At 41.8% G+C, this 22,268-nt stretch overlaps 1 protein-coding gene across 1 annotated transcript in view; it reads right to left on the minus strand.

The window, feature by feature from the left end:
- Positions 1-22,268, minus strand: part of tmem178bb (transmembrane protein 178Bb) — a 212,251-nt gene that overhangs the window by 102,898 nt on the left and 87,085 nt on the right. The window contains exon 3 of the mRNA XM_061913235.1: positions 12,735-12,848. Coding sequence (XP_061769219.1) covers positions 12,735-12,848 — 114 coding nt within the window. The remainder of the gene's footprint in view (positions 1-12,734; positions 12,849-22,268) is intronic.

Genomic DNA, 22,268 nt, shown 5'->3' on the forward strand with positions numbered 1-22,268 from the left:
TTTAGAGTTCGGAACTCGGTTAAAAAAATATATGGTCTTTTTTCTGCAACATCAAGGTATATATTGACGCTTACATAGGTCTGGTGATTATGTTCCCCTTTAACCTTTTTGACTTCTGTGTCCAATTTTATCACTGCAGAGGGGCAGAGGGCCCACTCAAATAGTAACACCGAATTAATATTCTTACGCTTATTTTAATCACATTCAAAAATTATATCTAACTTACTTACAATTTAACAGGATACAACTCGGTAAATGATATGAAACAATGTGTTAATCACAAAGATTATTGTCAAGGCTTTGGTCAGGCTGATTACAAAAATAAATACTAAGCAAATATACATCAAAAGAAGGGACGTATAGACTGATTAAGAATACATTTACATACAATTACGCAGTGCTAAAATCATTTATAACTGAGGCAATAATAAATAATAATAATATATGTTTCTTATCTAAACAGTCAATACAATTTAAGTGTATGTGAAAATACAGTTTCATCACTTTATTCATAGTTATTGCGCCTGAAAAACGTATTTATAACTTTAGCGTCAGACTTCTTCTGTTTGTTTGATATTGTCATTAATGCCACAAGTGGTGGAAAAGTGTATTACAACTGAATACCGCTGCGACGAATACGGGCCGCAGCTGAGAAACATATTTTTGGGGGCCCTTTTGGGGGATTGGGCTATGGTTAACAAACACTGGTCTAGATAGCACTACTACCATCCATCCATCCATCCATCATCTTCCGCTTATCCGAGGTCGGGTCGCGGGGGCAGCAGCCTAAGCAGGGAAGCCCAGACTTCCCTATCTCCAGCCACTTCGTCTAGCTCTTCCCGGGGGATCCCGAGGCGTTCCCAGGCCAGCCGGGAGACATAGTCTTTCCAACGTGTCCTGGGTCTTCCCCGTGGCCTCCTACCAGCTGGACGTGCCCTAAACACATCCCTAGGGAGGCGTTCGGGTGGCATCCTGACCAGATGCCCGAACCACCTCATCTGGCTCCTCTCGATGTGGAGGAGCAGCGGCTTTACGTTGAGCTCCTCCCGGATGGCAGAGCTTCTCACCCTATCTCTAAGGGAGAGCCCCGCCACCCGGCGGGGGAAACTCATTTCGGCCGCTTGTACCCGTGATCTTATCCTTTCGGTCATGACCCAAAGCTCATGACCATAGGTGAGGATGGGAACGTAGATCGACCGGTAAATTGAGAGCTTTGCCTTCCGGCTCAGCTCCTTCTTCACCACAACGGATCGATACAACGTCCGCATTACTGAAGACGCCGCACCGATCCGCTTGTCGATCTCACGATCCACTCTTCCCCCACTCGTGAACAAGACTCCTAGGTACTTGAACTCCTCCACTTGGGGCAGGGTCTCCTCCCCAACCCGGAGATGGCACTCCACCCTTTTCCGGGCGAGAACCATGGACTCGGACTTGGAGGTGCTGATTCTCATTCCGGTCGCTTCACACTCGGCTGCGAACCGATCCAGTGAGAGCTGAAGATCCCGGCCAGATGAAGCCATCAGGACTACATCATCTGCAAAAAGCAGAGACCTAATCCCGTGGCCACCAAACCGGAACCCCTCAACGCCTTGACTGCCCCTAGAAATTCTGTCCATAAAAGTTATGAACAGAATCGGTGACAAAGGACAGCCTTGGCGGAGTCCAACCTTCACTGGAAACGTGTCCGACTTACTGCCAGCAATGCGGACCAAGCTCTGACACTGATCATACAGGGAGCGGACTGCCACAATAAGACAGTCCGATACCCCATACTCTCTGAGCACTCCCCACAGGACTTCCCGAGGGACACGGTCGAATGCCTTCTCCAAGTCCACAAAGCACATGTAGACTGGTTGGGCAAACTCCCATGCACCCTCAAGAACCCTGCCGAGAATATAGAGCTGGTCCACAGTTCCACGACCAGGACGAAAACCACACTGTTCCTCCTGAATCCGAGGTTCGACTATCCGGCGAAGCCTCCTCTCCAGTACACCTGAATAAACCTTACCGGGAAGGCTGAGGAGTGTGATCCCACGATAGTTGGAACACACCCTCCGGTCCCCCTTCTTAAAGAGAGGGACCACCACCCCGGTCTGCCAATCCAGAGGTACCGCCCCCGATGTCCACGCGATGCTGCAGAGTCTTGTCAACCAAGACAGCCCCACAGCATCCAGAGCCTTAAGGAACTCCGGGCGGATCTCATCCACCCCCGGGGCCTTGCCGCCGAGGAGCTTTTTAACTACCTCAGCGACCTCAGCCCCAGAAATAGGAGAGTCCACTACAGATTCCCCAGGCACCGCTTCCTCAAAGAAAGACGTGTTGGTGGGATTGAGGAGGTCTTCGAAGTATTCCCTCCACCGATCCACAACATCCGCAGTCGAAGTCAGCAGAACACCATCCGCACCATACACGGTGTTGATAGTGCACTGCTTCCCCTTCCTGAGGCGCCGTATGGTGGTCCAGAATCGCTTCGAAGCCGTCCGGAAGTCGTTTTCCATGGCTTCCCCGAACTCTTCCCATGTCCGAGTTTTTGCCTCCGCGACCGCTAAAGCTGCACACCGCTTGGCCCGTCGGTACCCGTCCACTGCCTCCGGAGTCCTATGAGCCAAAAGAACCCGATAGGACTCCTTCTTCAGCTTGACGGCATCCCTCACTGCTGGTGTCCACCAACGGGTTCTGGGATTACCGCCACGACAGGCACCAACAACCTTGCGGCCACAGCTCCAATCAGCCGCCTCGACAATAGAGGTTCGGAACATGGTCCACTCGGACTCAATGTCCCGCACCTCCCTCGTGACATGTTCAAAGTTCTCCCGGAGGTGTGAATTGAAACTCTCTCTGACAGGAGACTCTGCCAGACGTTCCCAGCAGACCCTCACAATGCGCTTGGGCCTGCCAGGTCTGTCCGGCATCCTCCCCCACCATCGCAGCCAACTCACCACCAGGTGGTGATCGGTAGAAAGCTCCGCCCCTCTCTTCACCCGAGTGTCCAAAACATAAGGCCGCAAATCCGATGACACAACTACAAAGTCGATCATGGAACTGCGGCCTAGGGTGTCCTGGTGCCAAGTGCACATATGGACACCCTTATGTTTGAACATGGTGTTTGTTATCGACAAACTGTGACGAGCACAAAAGTCCAATAACAAAACACCACTCGGGTTTAGATCCGGGCGACCATTCTTCCCAATCACGCCTCTCCAGGTTTCACTGTCGTTGCCAACATGAGCGTTGAAGTCTCCCAGTAGGACAAGGGAATCACCCGGAGGAGCACTTTCCAGAACTCCCTCGAGTGTACCCAAAAAGGGTGGGTATTCTTAACTGCTGTTTGGTGCGTAAGCACAAACAACAGTCAGGACCCGTCCCCCCACCCGAAGGCGAAGGGAAGCTACCCTCTCGTCCACTGGGTTGAACTCAAACGTACAGGCTTTGAGCCGGGGGGCAACCAGAATTGCCACTCCAGCCCGTCGCCTCTCACTGCCGGCAACGCCAGAGTGGAAGAGGGTCCAGTCCCTCTCGAGAGAACTGGTTCCATAGCCCTTGCTGTGCGTCGAGGTGAGTCCGACTATATCCAGCCGGAACTTCTCTACCTCGCGCACTAGCTCAGGCTCCTTCCCCCCCAGTGAGGTGACGTTCCACGTCCCAAGAGCTAGCTTCTGTAGCCGAGGATCGGACCGCCAAGTGCCCTGCCTTCGGCTGCCGCCCAGCTCACAATGCACCCGACCTCTATGGCCCCTCCTATGAGTGGTGAGCCCATTGGAGGGATGACCCACGTTGCCTCTTCGGGCTGTGCCCGGCCGGGCCCCATGGGAACAGGCCCGACCACCAGGCGCTCGCCATCGTGCACCAACTCCGGGCCTGGCTCCAGAGCGGGGCCCCGGTGACCCACGTCCGGGCGAGGGAAATCTGGGTTCATTTCGTTGTAATTCCATAGAAGTCTTTGAGCTGCTCTTTGTCTGATCACTCACCTAGGACCTGTTTGTCTTGGGAGACCCTACCAGGGGGCATGAAAACCCCCAGACAACATAGCTCCTAGGATCATTGGGACACGCAAACTCCTCTACCACGGTAAGGTAGCAGCTCAGAGAGGAGTAGCACTACTACATCGCCCAGAAAAGGTGCTACATATTATATTTTTCTGAGGAAACATGACCAAACAGCACAGGTTGGACCATTAGAACATATGACATCATGAATGTGGGGGAAAGAGTGTCTTCATGGTGACACTCAATATAGTGCATTCAAAATCCTCATTTAGAAAGGGAAATCTGCACCACATTTGCACTTCAATTGTAAACTTAGTCTTAGTAGATCAGACGCAACACTCCCACTCTAACACTTTTCAAATTGATCTTACTTTCGTAGTTGACCAGGCCTAACATGTACATTTAAAAATGCCTTTTTTGCTTTAAAACGTAGCCATGACATGGCATTGTGCAATGTTAACTCACATGTCAGTTTGCCTCCACACTTAACCTAGATTTTATCCACCTTTGATTGAATAAATACGGTTAACCTTCAGCACGGCTTTTTGTTAGTAAATGTGTGTCATGCCCTTCACTTGTAAAATATAGGACAACTAAATAAAACGTCCTCTGGAACCCACTGCCGGTTCAAGGCCATCTCATTGGGTCATCCAGTACCCTGCAATGTTAATGGATTTAGTGCAAATGCTTAGTCATCAGACAGTGACTCGTTTGTACCTCCCTTTGCTATTTACATTTCAACACAGGAGGGGCGGCCCATCGGTTGGAAGGTGTGGGAGTTATCTCATTATGATATTCCGTGTGGATAGACCCGTAATAAGGACATTCAACATTTCTGACTACATAGAGGTGACCTTCTTGTCACAAATATGAGCTATGTGTTTTGCGGGAGCTTGCCAAGATAGCAGAGATGAAAATCCCTGTCCTCGTGCATGAAAAAGAGTAAGTGGCTTGAAGTTAATGCTACATCAGTAAATATGATGTCACTTCATTCATTGTTCAACCGACTACCTATTACAGATTTTATTGAGACATTTGGGGGCAATGTCATGGTAAGATAAATCCCCAACTGTGTGTTTTACAGAGTTACATGCAGTTAAGACACAAGTACAATCCATATCCTCATTTATTTGTAGGTTTTGGTGGGACAGTGCTGGTATCACCAGATCAAAAATGATAATATTACAAATGATCATGTTTATTATGAGTGTAATGGTAAACACAGCATGGTACGTACCTGTCCTTTAATGCCCCAGTTTAGTTCCTTTTAGGTATGGTAAATAATTTAGCTTATGTGTGAACAGCTTTAATAATTTTTTGGGCTTTTAAATGTAACATCCATCCATCCATCTTCTTCCGCTTATACGAGGTTGGGTCGCGGGGGCAGCCACTCCGATCCGCCTGTCAATCTCACGATCCACTCTTCCCTCACTCGTGAACAAGACTCCTTGTTACTTGAACTCCTCTACTTGGGGCAGGGTCTCCTCCCCAACCCGGAGATGACACTCCATCCTTTTCCGGGAGAGAACCATGGACTCGGACTTGGAGGTGCTTAATCTCATTCCGGTCGCTTCACACGCGGCTGCGAACCGATCCAGTAAGAGCTGAAGATCCCGGCCAGTTGAAGCCATCAGGACCACATTATCTGCAAAAAGCAGAGACCTAATCCCGCGGCCACCAAACCGGAACCCCTAAACCCTTAAATGTAACATGTAAAGCCAAAATATGCTGACAGGTAAATGAAAATATAATGATTCAATAAGAACATCAAAATATAAATATAAAGTACAGAAACATTTAAGAGACCACATTGATACATTTTGTATGTCAAAGATGATAAAACCAATGTACAGTAAAGTTAACACATTAACTATATGTTATTGATATTACATTTTATTATTAAATAAAACAGGCCAAGACATTGTCATGCAGAGATATGAATAGTATTAACTTGTACAACATGTAATGTACAGAACATTTATTCAGGTCGAAAATTGGCAGATTACATTACCAAACATCTTTGACAATCAAAGCATAACAATCTACATTTTGTGTTATTATTGTTTGAAACTGGTTTCAAAACATGGCAGTCTAGCTCTTCTCCTCTGAATGCAAGTGCTTCTACAGCAGGAATACAAATTCTATATTCCTTCAAAATACAAAATCTGGCAAGACACCAACACACTGCAGGTATTTTTTTTTTTATAGTCATTAAATCGTGTTTATGTCCTTTTTGTGTTGAGCTGTTTATAAAATATTTGTATAAAGAAAACTATTTGTCCAGTGATGGGAGTAAACTGAAAATTATCTGTCCAGGGTACATTTTTAATAACAAAATATTATATTCATCTGAAAAATCCAATATTTTTAAATTAACCATAAGCAAACTGCGATTAATCGCAAATGTTATATTTAATTGTTTGACAGCCCTAATATACAGGGATGTCCTGATCAACATATTTGGCCTCCGATCCGATTTTTGGCCTCATATCCGTACAAATTTTGAGTCTCGATCCGATATATTGACAATTAATCATAAAACTATGTATATGATCTCACAAGAAGGCTATGGCTACTGGTCAAACGTAAAACGATGCTTCGATCAAATAAACTGCTGTTGACTAATTTTCATGGTCGATTTTGTTGACTGAGGACCTGATCGACTAAGGTCCAAATACCATTCGCTAAACTGTGTGTGCAAACAATGAACGTGCTAGTACCAGTAACGTGCAGTCAGGGGAGGCAAGTGAGGTAGTGCCTCACCTGCCACCAGGTGGCTTAACCTTGAGATGTTCCAAAACGAAGTAATAAAATAAAATAAGTTTTAATATTTCTCTTTTGGTTTATGCTTTCTATGTGATTTTGGTGTGGTTCCTGTAAAATTGCGTAAATTCAATTTTTTCTTGATCAAAACAATGCAGCAGATGAGAAGTGAGGCAGACACAGGTGGTCCCTCCACGATTTCATGCGAGGGGGAGCATGCTTGTTGCCACGGGAAAAGGAAGGCCATGAGGCAGCAAGTACCTCTGCCTCAAGGTAGGCGGCGATATTTTGTCAACTTGCAGTTCAATGCCTCAGCAGTACTCTGACTCGCCACACTGGGAGAAGTGGGGGCGCTCAAGCTAGCAGACACAGGTCTCTCCAGCAGAAGCCAGCCTTTATTTCTTTTCTTTTTTTTTTTAACTGTATTCGTAGCAAACATGGCATTTTTATTGGAGTAAGCCACTGTTTGTGGGTGTTTTTTGTCAGATGCAAAAATATTGTAAAATTTTTTGGAATGAAATTAAATTAAATGAATGTGTCTGCCAATATGGAGGATTATATACTGTATCCAAGATGAAATACTTCTCTAAACTGTACTTTAAGACAAAATAAATGTGGTCATACAAAGACTGTTTTCATGGAGGATAGCTGTTGCTGTTTCAGATACAAATACAGAAAGGTAAAATACACTCACAATACTTGATTTATTTTGTTAAAAGCAAATGGGACCAAAAAGTATTTGATAACAACTTTATTAAATACTTTTTGGACCCATTTATCATATCATAATATCATTATGATAAGGTTTTTATGAAAGCGAATAACTCCCTTTTTTTCTTGTACCCGTAATGTGCAACCTAAATCAACAATGACTAGAGCTGCACATATTAATATGAGTAAAAAAAAAAGGAAGAAAAAAGTATGTATGCCTCACCTGGTGTTTAGTTCACCGCACATCACTGGTTTGTACTATTAGTGTGATCTACTAAGACTGTGTACAATTGACAACTCGTGTGTACTGCCCTAAATAAGTTACATCTTTGCATGTTCTACTTGCTGTAGCCACGGAGACACATATTTACTCCCCATTCATGTTGTTATGCTGGCCAACTTGTGTGCAATGTTGTTGAATTAGCACCACATATCTATAATCTGTAATATATTTTCTGCAACATAGATTTACAATCAAGACAACATAATGTAGTTTTAGCTTTAGGGAGGCAGTGGACTATCACAACATCATGTGTCGGGAATTATCCATATGCAAGAAAATGCATATTGTATGATTTAGTTTTTCAAATAAGAGATTATATGATACTACATTTCCTAAACAAAAAAGTACATACACCGGCTTTAACAACCCGAATATTTAAGGTGCAAGTGGTTGCAAAATGTACTTACAACAGTATTATCAAAAAAATATATACATTAGAAAAAAGACAGGTGGAAACAGACAGCTGAGTCCTGGGAGGTTCGGAGACAAGAGAAGCTGTTTTCTCCAAGCTTGGCACCTGACAGCCAATGACGAGTCAAGACTGAAACAGGAAACTGTGACAGTATGAGGTCAGAGCGTGTTTTTGCTTGGCTCTGTTGCCTTGTAGACTGGGAAGTTTACAACGACCCCCCCTACCCAAAGGGAGAAACGGAGTGGCAGGTGTCCTAAAAACTGGACTCGTCATACTGACCGCGTTTCCAACCGACACTGACATAATCCTACAAAAGGAACAGCGCTGTGGAGGAGAGACCCCCTGCTGCTGAGTGAATCGAATTAATGAAAATAGTAACAGTGATGGTAGATCAAAAGTGAAGTGTTCATTAGTTGCACACATGAAAGTGTAGAACAAACAGCACACTGACCTCGTCCCTTATGAATAATTCACATTGTTCTTCATAATAAATAGCAGTGTTTGCAGTCATTTGAAACAATTACGAAACCTTAGGATTGTCATGTTTTTCAACCAATCCTGCAAGAATCCTATTAACACACTCTTATCAGTCTCCTAAAGGTGTGTACCAAATTTTGTGGCGATTCGGCCAAACACCCTAAAGTTACAGTGGGTGTTTTTTTTAGAGCACATTGAGCTGTGTGAGATATTTTCAGTAACTAACAGTAAAGGTTTTTCAGTCACTGTCACCGACGTCCCACTTGGGTGAGTTTTTCATTGCCCTTATGTGGGCTCTGTACAGAAGATGTCGTTGTGGTTTGTGTAGCCCTTTGAGACACTTGCGATTTAGGGCTATACAAATAAACATTAATTCATTGATTGATTGATAACTCGGACTTATTAAATAAAACTTGCAGCCCCATGTGGTGTTTTGTTCAGAAAAATAACCGCTAAAAACTGAACAGGGGTGCTTGTTTTGCCAACTTTCCACCCTTTTGTGTGCAGTTAACTTACACAAACAAGATGTTTAGAGAAATGTATCTCAGAATGTGGTCCTCTGACCAGGGTTGAGAGTCGTTTTAATTTGCACGATTCTGGCTCTAAATGATTCTTGATATCCAAATTTTTTAAGAGGAACAGTGCATTTCTTTCAATATGCACGATAACAAAAAGGGTAATATTAAAGAAATGAATAGATGTTGGTAGTCCAACACATTCTGACTGGTATACACAAGTGATGGAGATGATATCAGTAGAAAAAAATGCATTTAGTTTTAATAATAACGAATCATATATTGGAATATGGGATCCATTATTTAAATTTGTTTTAACTATTAAATGAACCAAAAATATGACTGATTTTCATCTTTGTGACAATATTGGACACAGTTTGTTGTCAAGCTTATGAGATGCGATGCAAGTGTAAGCCACTGTGACACTATTGTTCATTTTTGTATTTTTTTATTTTTTACAAATGTCTAATGATAATGTAAATGAGGGATTTTTAATCACTGCTATGTTGAAATTGTTATTAGTATTGAAACTGTTCTTGATAATATTCTATTTAGTTTCACTACTTTTTGATTGTTCTGTGTCGTGTTTGTGTGTCCTCTCAATTGCTCTGTTTATTGTTGCTGTTCTGAGTGTTGCTGGGTCAGCTTTGGTTTTGGAATTGGATTGCTTTGTCATGGTATTGCTGTGTATTGTTTTGTTGGATTGAATACATTTTGCAAAAAACAAACAAAAAAAAAACAGGAAGGGTGAACATTTTACATGGCATTTCTCACGGGGCTAATTTTGACAAGTACATAAATATCGATCTTTTGAATTTTAATATAAATATTTGGAAGTTCCTTTCACAGTTTTACTTTATTTATGAAAACCTCATTAAAAAAATTTAGACACATCCTGGTGTTTGTGTTCGAGATAAGGATGTTCCGATCACAATTTTATGCTGCCGATTCCGATACGATCACATGTATTAACGGTACTTGTTTGTTGTTATTTACGGTCAGTGCTATTTACAGTGCAACAATATCTACACTACAGATGCACGGATAGGCAATTATATCATCCGCATCACCAAAGTTGTCATCCACCCACCGTTCACCCGAACCAACATTTTATCAGGACCGTACCCGCCTGCCAACCGCCCACAGAAATACATCAGAGGTTGTCCGCCTTTACCACTCACAGAACTATTTAAACCTGTTTCACAGAATAATGATGACAATTGTAGCCACTAACGTTCCCGCAACTATCCAATAGCATTCATCCTGATTACAAGAATATGGACGTACTGTGAAGCCATCGCCTTAGACACCTTCAACAACATGTACGAACCGATTGTTGGTCCAGCAACATGTTGTGTGCAGCTGCCGCAATCACACGTATGGTGGGATTGAAAGGCATACTGGGTGATACAGAGTACACTGATGGTTGTGATATAAACAACTTTAACACTTACTAATATGCGCCACGCTGTGAAGCCACACCCAACAAGATTGACAAACACATTTCGGGAGAACATCCTCACAGTAACACAACATAAACGCAACACAAAAATACCCAGAATCCTTTGTATCGGTGACACTGCCTGAATATATTTTACACCCCCGCGCCCCCAACCCCGCCCACCTTACCGACGCACCGGGGGGAGGGGGGGGGGGGGTGTATAAAATAGTCAGGCAGTTTCATGAATACAAAGGATTATGGGTATTTGTTGTGTTGCGTTCATGTTGTGTTACTGTGAGGATGTTCTCCCGAAATGTGTTTGTCGTTCTTAATTGGTGTGGCTTCACAGCGTGGTGCATATTACTAAGAGTGGTAAAATTGTTTATATCACAACCATTAGTGTACTCTGTGTCACCCAGTATGCCTTGCAGTTGTGTGCGTGTTGCCGCGGAAGCCACACACAACATGATGCTGGACTGACAAGCAGATCGTGTATGATGTAGTAAGCCACAAAGCCAATGGCTTCATAGCACGCCCTACTAGTTATTATCTGGGTGTCTATAGGCAGTCATTCGGGAGAATAACAGCGTCTCTTATTGTCTTCTTTGCTATATGACGCAGGTCTTAAATGGTACTTTGAATGGCAAAGGATACCGATCACAGAACCATGCATATCAAGTATTTATCCGCCACCCGCCCGAATCTAATTAAAATCTATTTTTTCGTCATGTCAACCGCCCGACCCGCGGTTTATCCGCGGACTCTGCGGATGAGACCTAATCTACACAATATTTAAACTACTTATATATTTTATTTTGTTACAACCAATTGTTTGAACAAAACAAAGTCCCTCACGTTGCGATTGTTGCCGTGACTGCCGGATGCAGAGGAAGCAGGCAATGTGCAGGTGAGATGGTGCCTTCATTGGGAACAACAGGCAAAATCCACACAGTATTGCAGGAACTCAGGAATAATACTTTGTAGTCAGTGTTCAAGAGTAACTCTCTTTTACTACGTGCCTTGCACCAGTCTTTTGTTTCTGCGTGTTTTTGCTCTCTAAGTACATAAGTAAATTGTACGATCTGTACACCGTCTGTCCTCCTGTGCCCAGGACATAATTCCCTGACTTTCCAAACATTGATAAAAACAACAATAACAAAGAGAAAATAACAATTCTTATACAATTACTTTGTTATCTATCACATACTGATACCACGCTTGGTATCAACATCAATCTGTCTTACATTTACGTGTGCTTGGCTAAACAGCAACAGATCAGCCCAACAGTTGCTGTTTCATTATTCTCTCTTTAGACTGTTAACAACAATAATAAAAACTGCATGCTTACTTTCTTATGTACTGCAGTTCCATTTAGCTGTGTTATACTTTACGAACCACTTGTGTTGTTACAAGCTAGTTTAGCAACTAGCTTAGCTTTTCTGTTCCTGCTTGTTCTTACTGTGTGTGTAACTTGTTTAGCCTCATCCTTCAGTCCTCCAGTGATGTTAATACTTGTAAGAAATGTAGTTTCTCTGACGCTATGGAACATTATTGACTTTACAAAAGCGGTCTTTGTAGAAAGTTAGCTGTCTCGCCGCTGAGGAAGTTATTTTTGGTCGATGTCGAAAATAAGAACCCACATTTAAAATCATAGATGGTTCCAGGAGAATCGGAATGTAAGAATGTGTCATGCCCAACTCTACTTCTGACTATTTTTTGATGTTAAGTAATCCTTTTTGCGAAAAAATGTTAAGAACTATTCCTAAAAAGCAGAGGTTCTCAAACATTTTTCACCAAGTCCTACCCCAGAAAAAACTTGTCTCTCCAAGTATTACCGTAATGACTAACATTAAAATAAAGTGTCGTATGAGGCCTAATTATTCAATAAAAACAAGGTAAACCTTTTATTTAACAAGTATATTTGATATCTTTGGTTATTATAATGGTACACACAGTTTAAACAGTAACACTATTTAAATATAGGAAAATAAAACACTGTACTTTAATCAGGTGATTATTTGTCGTACCACTAGAGGGAGCCTGCGTACTACTAGTGGTGCACATACCACCTGCAATAGAGCTTTGCAATCCAATATTTGTCATGTAATATAAAACAGAGCAAGGAGTATGATTGCAGACTTACGGAGGGAGTGCCACTCATCCTGTCTTATTGTCTTGGTGTTGTTGTACGAGAGGTTCTTGGGTATTGTGGCTGAGGAATAGTGGTACTTGATGTAGGAGCACCTTGCAATGGAACCTACAGAGGAAAAAAAACTGGTTAGAATGTTGACCATTGATATAAAGGTTCATCATTACTTAGTGATACAACACAGAATTATTGCAAATTTTTTGTGCGATATTTGCTGTGGTTCTCTTTCTATTTCTATTACATAGGGTGATGAATCATTGATGGGGTGATTATATGACACCAAATTGTGAACGTCCTCATGCATTAGCAATTGTACTGTGGGCTTTGGCTATGTGCATTATCTTGCGATGATGCTTATCAAGTTATTTATAACTGATGGGGAAAACCCTCACATTTTCTATATGGGCAAGCCAGATGTGCTCATGCACAAGCAAGTGGGCTGGGTCTGTACCAGGGAAGTGTACATCCCCTTCGACTTCAGGCATCCAATTGCCTCGTGTGAATGCGTAATTAATCGCCCTGCAATTGTCCAGGGTGTAGCTTTTCTCGAAAGTCGAATGGACCTGATAGGATATCCAGCATAGAAATGGGATGTATTGTGCGGCTACATTGACTCACAGGTTGTTGCATAAGCACCACACTGACAACACAGGGCAGGACTTAAAGGAACGATGTGATAAAAATGCTACGTTCTACCGTGATCCAGTTCCGAGGCAATGTGTGCCGTTATTGACGAAATAGGCAAATCCAAAACCCAAGACTCTTTTCTGACATTGCTGAAGGATTTCTTGAAACATTCTGTCTCTACTGAAACATTTAGAACTCCAACCCAATGGTATAATGTGCTCTTTTAAGGCTATTACTTCGGGATTTTCCAATCAGGGTTTTATGATGGGGCTTCACGGTGGCAGAGGGGTTAGTGCGTCTGCCTCACAATACGAAGGTCCTGCAGTCCTGGGTTCAAATCCAGGCTCGGGATCTTTCTGTGTGGAGTTTGCATGTTCTCCCCGTGAATGCGTGGGTTCCCTCCGGGTACACCGGCTTCCTCCCACTTCCAAAGACATGCACCTGGGGATAGGTTGATTGGCAACACTAAAATTGGCCCTAGTGTGTGAATGTGAGTGTGAATGTTGTCTGTCTATCTGTGTTGGCCCTGCGATGAGGTGGCGACTTGTCCAGGGTGTACCCCGCCTTCCGCCCGATTGTAGCTGAGATAGGCGCCAGCGCCCCCCGTGACCCCGAACGGGAATAAGCGGCAGAAAATGGATGGATGGGATGGGTTTTATGATGTCTATTCCAATAACGTCATCCAGGATACCAGTGCAGATCACATGTACAGTATTAGCTGTACATTTTTCAATTTATGTATGCTCCTCCTGTGTCCAGGTATATATTCCCAGAGTTTAACATGAACAAAGACAACAACAAAAACTGTTAATTATTGGCCAAATTCCCCAAAACGTGCAGTTACCCTTTAAGCGCAAGAAATATGACTAAGGTGGTGAAGCTGCATTTTCATTTATACTTTGATTTTTATTGACAGTTAAGTTAAGAAACATATTCAAGGAACTCTTCTGAAGGAATCAGTAAAGTATTATCCATCTATATTCATTAAAAAGTGCGCTTATTTATTTTAGCACAATGTAATTATATGTAAAATTATTTATTTTCAGTCCCTTTTTATGCAGTAAATTTTGTTAGTTCTTACTTTTCTCCTCAGCTCGACCTAAAACTAAGGTGTATGTGTTAAATAAATAATAATCATAGTTTGGTATCAGGGCAGCTCGGTGGAACAGGGGCTAGTGTGTCTGCCTCACAATACGAAGGTCCTGAGTAGTCCTGTTTTCAATCCCGGGCTCGGGATATTTCAGTGTGGAGTTTGCATGTTCTCCCCGTGACTGAGTGGGTTCCCTCTGGGTACTCCGGCTTCCTCACACTTCCAAAGACATGCACCTGAGGATAGGTTGATTGGGAACACTAGAAGTGTGTGAAAGTGAGTGTGAATGTTGTCTGTCCATCTGTGTTGGCCCTTCAATGAGGTGGAGACTTGTCCAGGGTGTACACCACCTTCCGCCCGATTGTGGCTAAGATAGGCACCAGCGCCCCCCGTGACCCTAAAGAGAATAAGCGGTAGGAAATGGATGGATGGATGGAGTTTGGTACCATTTGACAAGGTTGTAAACTGTCAGTGGGTTAGATATAATTATTTAATACAATGAAAATCCAGTGTAAAATTAGTCCAGTGTCAATGTTTGAGTGGGTCCCGGACCCCTCTGTAGTGAAAAGTTGAGCCAAGAGGTCAAAAAGGTTAAGAACTGCTGAGTTAATGCATTAAGTATGACATATCTGAACTAAAAGGTATAAAGACATTACTACAGTCCTTTACTGTTATATTCATATAATATTTTTTAAACTTTATTTATTGTGATTATAATTTCGTACAACAATTAAAGGCAAAAATCACAAAATCCTTCAATGATGTATCGGTGTCAGTATACTGGCTCTATATTAACTTGGTTAGTAGAAGATCGATACTTAAACTTGCAGTATCGCCCCACCCAAGGACACACTAAATGTTTATTCCTCGGAAGAGCTTCTTGTTTTGGACATCGTTACAGCATGTCCACCCTAATTATCTCTTGCAAGGCTGCCAGGCTTAGTGAACATTATATTATTGCAGTCCCGGGAGATTTTGAACGGCATAAACAGAGATCATCAGGATATCCATCCCCCAACCGAGCCTCTTCGCCGACGTCCTGCAGCCATCCATGCACATACTCTGGCACAAACCCAGGAGATCACGGCAGCTGATAACGATAATTAGCCTTTCATGACGATCTTCCCTGCAGTCGGGACCCATTCTCTTTCATTTCATTTCAGATTTTGATTATGATAAAAATGGGAATTCTAAAACTGCTACCTACTGCAACATTTTCTTTTTCAGAAAATTCAGTTCCTACAAGCGTAACCCTGCCAATATGGATTCCCATTGAGATTTTAGAACTTGATTTCCAATTGAGCATTTTTGCAAAACAACTAAGGCAAAGATGCTTGTACCAGGATGAAAAAACATATTGATTTATCAGTCATTGTCATACGCGACAAAACACATGCTTGTTTCGAGGCCAGCAAAATTCACTGTCGACAACGTCAGAACTCCTGGCATTTGAAGGCAAGCCGTGATCTTACTCTGTGTGATCCTGACGGCTTTCGACGATGCGCTGATGTCTGGTTTTAGAAAAAGAAAGACGGATCTAAGAAGCTGGCGGCCAGTAGAGTTATGGAGCTCAAATGGATTTTCCTGACGTTCAAGGAAACCCCAAAGCGCTGGAGGGAATTCAAATGTGCCAATAAACTCAACTGCTTGGAACACAGCTCACCTAAGAACTCTCACATAGATGGTTAGTCATTGAAAGAAGATAATATCATCGATATTCACTTATATTATTGGATTTTAAAGAATTATTTATGTAGTGCTCGTTTAGCTCTTAGGGAATCAATGTTGCTCTTGTGGAGCCCCTATGGGTTGTACTTTATACTTTAGAAGACATGCTGCTATTCACCTAAAGATTATAGTGGAATTTTTGTTGGCATGACCCCATTATGTAGAGACAACAGGCAACAAATACTGCATGTAAGATGATTACTTTATTAGGAACAGCAGGCTGACTCTACGCAGGTAATGCAGGAACTCCGGAATAATGCTTTGTCAGTGTGCATGAGTTTCTGTGTTAACACATGCCTTGCACTCGGCTTTTGTTTCCAATGTTTTTTGCTGTCTAAGTCAGTTCAGTTTCAGTTTATTTCGAACATACATATGATACAATGTAATGCATCACGCAATTCCAGTTCTTTCATTACAGCATGTCGGAAAAGGGGTAGAGAGCTTATTTAATCCTGACCCTTTTCATACCATGGCAACTGTATCCAATTTCCTTGTTATCTGTAACAGAACAGTGAATAAATAAATAATACATAAATGATGCACTAAGCAAAGAAATATTAAATACATAAACAATCTTTGTCTCCATAAAAAAATAAAAAAAGGGGGTAGGGGATTTAAGATGTTCATCACAATTCTTGTTCTGTGTACTTTGTGATCACTTGGAGTTTGAACAGTCTCTTAAACTGAAATATATTGGTGCTTTGTTTGATTTCTTTGGTTAATCCATTCCACACTTTAATTCCACATACTGATATGCTAAAGATTTTAAGTTTTGCACAAGGATACAAATGTTTTCAATTAAATTTTCCTCCAAGGTTATATTTCTCCTCTTTTGTTGAGAAGAATTTCAGTACATTCTTGGGTAGCAGGTTACAATTTGCTTTGTACATACTTTTAGCTGTTTGCAAATGCACCAATTTGTTGAATTTCAATAGTTGTAATTTAATAAATAAAGGGTTTGTATGTTCTCTAAAGTCAATTTTAATTTTCCAAGACAAACAGTACACAATACCTAAACAAAATCTAAAACTACAAAAACTTGTTCAAATCTTTTGGGTTTTGCATTAAAAGTCCACCTGCGTATTCCCTGAGTTTGTAAACATCAACAAAAAAGATTGAGGAAATACAAATCTCATATACTGAAAGGACACAACTTGTAGCATCAATATAAAATAGACAAATTAACTTTGAACCTGTTAAGTTGTCGCCCCTCAGACTGATTGATTGACGTCGACATAAGCGTTCGCCGGCATAACTAAAATCAAAACTAGTCAGTTCTTGTACTTTGATTTATTTTTAAGCTTACTTTGCACTAAACAGGAAGTCATTGTGTGCATGTTTGAAATGCTGTGTAACGAGACAGTAGTTGTGGTTGTCATTTCAACAATGAATGTTACGGCTCAGGTTCCTGCCGCCTCTCATTCATCTGTGCGCGCCTCTAGACATGCCCACGGTCGTGCCCTCCGCGCAGCTGCAGGCAATCTGAAATCTACACACCTGACACCGAATTAGACTCCACTCCCTTCATAAGCCAGTGGGTCCTGCGTTCCAGTGCCAGAACATAGCTACTTGTCTCAGTACTGTAAGCCTCCATGTCACTCCCTATGTGCATCCGTTCTCTCTGTGTTTACCCTCCTCTGTGCTCATCGTCTTGTGTCCTATGTCTGCTACCCGCAGCGTTTCCCCATGTCCTGGTTTTGAGTTATGAGTCTCATCTCCCCGAATTCCCTCTGGCTCCCTGGCTGCCTTCCCGGATCTCGACCTCTCGCCTGGACACCGACCTTGACGCCTTGCTCCTGCCTTTGACCTCTCGCCTGCCCACGGACCTCGGAGCTTGCCTTGCCCTCCTTGTACTTCCCCATCTCGCTCAATACACACTATCAACAACTCCCTGTGACACTCAGTTAAACACAACACATAGTCACACCATACTTATTTGGATTAATTACACACTCCACTTCCTTGTGTTTAATAAACACGTCTCATACTATCGACACTCTTGTCTCAGTGCCGTCTCCTTCTCAATCTCCACAGTACTGTCACAATGAAGTTGACAATATTACAATACATGCCAACATAAACGATTGATTTTTCATAAAAATTTCCTCTTTGGGTCTCAAATTGCACTTTTTACAAACAAGAAGAACACGGTGAAGAAAGACCGGATTACCTGGTAGACATAAGTGAGACTGACTTAAACAGCTTCCACTGTTCATTATAAATTTTTAGACTAAATTCAAGTTGCTCTGGCACTGAAACGTTGGTGTACAGTGTTGTGAGGTCAGTGTTGTATATTCAGCCTTTCTGTTCGACAGTGATGAATGGGTAAGCATAAAGTTTGAAGATGGGCGGAGGTTTTCTCCTTGTCCATAAAACAAGAACTCCTTAGACAGCAAGTGTAGCTCAGCAGGTTTCAGAAGTACAGGTAAATAAAACACGTCCAGTCTGCTCCCCAAAAGACAACAATGAAATGTGCTATAGAGAGCATTGGAGCAGAACTAATTAACCAAACATTTCTTTAACTCCTCCATGAAGAAATGTTATGATGCATTTTTTGTTTCTCCCATGACAGTTTTCAGAAATCACCACAAGGCTAGCCAAGTGCGACATCACATTGTCCCTTTCGGAGGAGCTCCGAGCTGGGCTTTTCCGGCTCCAACCCCCTTAACAAGTGTCAAATATCAAAGATACATGAAGAGATACAACGTGAAAAGAAGCTCCAGAAATATCTGACAAGCAATTGGCCTGGGAGTAGAAATCCGATATGTGATTTTGGTATTGATTAGGCAATTTGCTGGGACATTCAGTGCTTAGTGATCCCACTTATTCTTCTCAGGGTTATCTGGACAGCAGCCATTCCTTGAATTGAGCGGCAGGTGTGGGACCACGATGAGAGGTCATCAGTTAATCAGACATACGCAGGTATATCAACTCGACCACCATGTCTTTGGTTAGAGGTCCAAGAAACAGCCGGAGAGAACCAAACACATCCTGACATACTCTCACTTGAGAATTCGAAGCGGGTTTGTCCTGATTTACTAAGATCCAAATACCACAAGCTAAACAGCATGTGCAATCTTTAAAAATAGAGTGTACTATTAGAGCAGGGGTCATCAACCCAAAATGTTGAAAGAGCCATATGGGACCAAAAATACAAATAAAAATCAATCTGGAGCTGGAAAATATTAAAAGCCTTAAATAAGTGATACAATGAAGTAACACACATGATATAAGTGTCTATATTATCAACATTAGCCTACTATCAAAATAACTATGTGTCGCAGGCTGACACAAATCTTCGTTGACATAATTGTTGAAATTTAATATTTATTCTACCCTTTTTACAACATTGGAAAACATTAGTAAAATGGAGGTTTCTCCAAGAGTGAGATAACTCCTCTAAATTACTGGTTTGGAATGGCCAAAAGTATAAATGCAGCCAATATTACGTACAGAGACTTGCAAATATAAATAAAATATGCAAAGGACATATGTAAAGGAAATTAAATGAGCTCAAATATTCCTAAGAGTGAGGCATAATGATGCAATCTGTACATAAAGCTAGCCTAAGTAGCATGTTAGCATCGATTAGCTTGCAGTCAGGCATTGACCAAATATGCTTGATAAACACTTCACACAAGTCAATAACATCAACAAACCTCACCTTTGTGCATTCACACACAGCGTTAAACGTTTGGTGGACAAAATGAGACAAATTTTCGCGATTAATTACGAGTTAACTGGACAAATGTGATTAATCCTGATTAAATATTGTAGTCATTAGGCAGGCCTAGCTAAACTTTTAATTTAGATCTCTCATTAGAGAAATGAATAATTACGTTAACTTAAAAGTGTTATTGGGTTAATTGTTTGTCTTATTTCCGGTCAGCGCTCTTATCTTTGTATCCCCTTCCTGTTTTCCTCCATTTGCTTGCACTTCTTTACGCTGAACGCTGGCTTCCTCACCTGTCCGTGATTGGAAATCAGGTTGTTTCTTATGCCAAACCTGTCCTCTGGACCTGGCTGGATCATTGTGCATTTTGCTATGGGCCTCATCTCAATGTGCCATTGATTTCCCTCCGCTTCCTGCACTCTTCCCTGCTAAATTTGTAGATATGTTTTTGTCATCAAATACAATTTTACCTGCACTTTGCTTGCCGTCATTGATTCCTGGGGTCCAAACCAACATACCTAAGCCAGATCATGACATGCGTCTCATAATGGTCACATTTGCACTCCCCAGTGACAAACCACACAAGATCACTGGCAACAAGGTTAGTTTTTAACATCTGATAATGATCATATCAGTTGTGTAACTCCAAAATGAGATCAAAAGCCCAAGTTGGATGTTAATTCTGTCCTGAAATGAGCATTAGTGCAATGCATGTAAAACCCTTCTGGACAAAAGAATGGGAAATGGGAATCATGTAATTCCATGCTTGTGATACATTCAATATCCTGCTGCATCAATCACTATGTCCTCCCCCTGGCTCGAAGCGGTTCACATGTTTAATTTCCTCCTTTCCAAGGGAGGTTGACATTCATCTGTACTGCTTGTGGACTACATACCGCACCGTTTTTATTTATTTTGCACCGGAAGACACATTACAATTCCCAAGATTAAACCTTTTCGCCAAAAAGCACAGCTGCGACGGGTGCATAACGCTTCGGCTCTGTCCAAATGGATTTCTAACTCGAGTAATTTAAGCGAATTGCCCTTCAGCCTTTCGCAAACATTTCCGAGACAGACACTCTTTCCCCTCTCATACTGCATGTACCTAAAGAGATTGTACTATAGTGACTGGACGCATGTGTGTTTGTGCATGGCTGTCTATAGATAAAAGATATGCACTGCATACGGAAAATATGAGGCTGTATAATAGGAAACTTCTAGACCAGTGGTCACCAACCTTTTCGAGCCGAAGAACCCTGCTTGTATATATATTTATATAAATATACACACACACACACACATATACTATATATATATATATATATATATGTATATATAATATATATATATATATGTATATATATATATATACATATATATATATATATGTACATGTAAAAATTTACAAACATATTCCTGGGTATTGTGGCCAAACGGCTCAATTTTTGTTTTATTTGACCATATGACTTTCCTCCAGATGGTCTTATCTTTGTCCATGTGGTGTCAAATGAAACAAAAACATATTTGGCCACAATACCCAGCAATATGTTTGGAGGAGAAAAGGTGAGGCCTTTAATCCCAGGAACACCATACCAACCATCAAGCACGGTGGTGGTAGTATTATGCTCTGGGCCTGTTTTGCTGCCAATGGAACTGGTGCTTTACAGAGAGTAAATGGGACAAGGAAAAGGAGAATTACCTCCAAATTCTTCAGGATAACCTAAAATCATCAGCACAGAGGTTGGGTCTTGGCCGCGGTTTAGTGTTCCAACAGGGCAATGACGCGAAACACACGTCAAAAGTGGTAAAGGAATGGCTAAATCAGGCTAGAATGAAAGTTTTAGAATGGCCTTCCCGAAGTCCTGACTTAAACAATGCTAAAGAAACAAGTCCATGTCAGAAAACAATACATTTCCATATGAGTTGGGAAATTGTGTTAGATGTAAATATAAACGCAATACAATGATTTTCAAATCATTTTCAACCCACATTCAGTTGAATATGCTACAAAGACAACATATTTGATGTTCAAACTGATAAACATTTTTTTTTTTTTGCAAATAATCATTAACTTTAGAATTTGATGCCAGCAACACGTGACAAAAATGTTGGGAAAGGTGGCAATAAATACTAATAAAGTTGAGGAATGCTCAACAAACACTTATTTGAAACATCCCACAGGTCTGCAGGCTAATTGGGAACAGGTGGGTGCCATGATTGGGTATAAAAACAGCTTCCCAAAAAATGCTCAGTCTTACACAAGATAGGATGGGGCGAGGTACACCCCTTTGTCCACAACTGCATGAGCAAATAGTCAAACAGTTTAAGAACAACCTTTCTCAAAGTGCATTTGCAAGAAATTTAGTGATTCCAACATCTACGGTCCATAATATCATCAAAAGGTTCAGAG

This window comes from Nerophis ophidion, linkage group LG10, assembly GCF_033978795.1.
Source record: "Nerophis ophidion isolate RoL-2023_Sa linkage group LG10, RoL_Noph_v1.0, whole genome shotgun sequence".
NCBI classification, from domain to species: domain Eukaryota; kingdom Metazoa; phylum Chordata; class Actinopteri; order Syngnathiformes; family Syngnathidae; genus Nerophis; species Nerophis ophidion.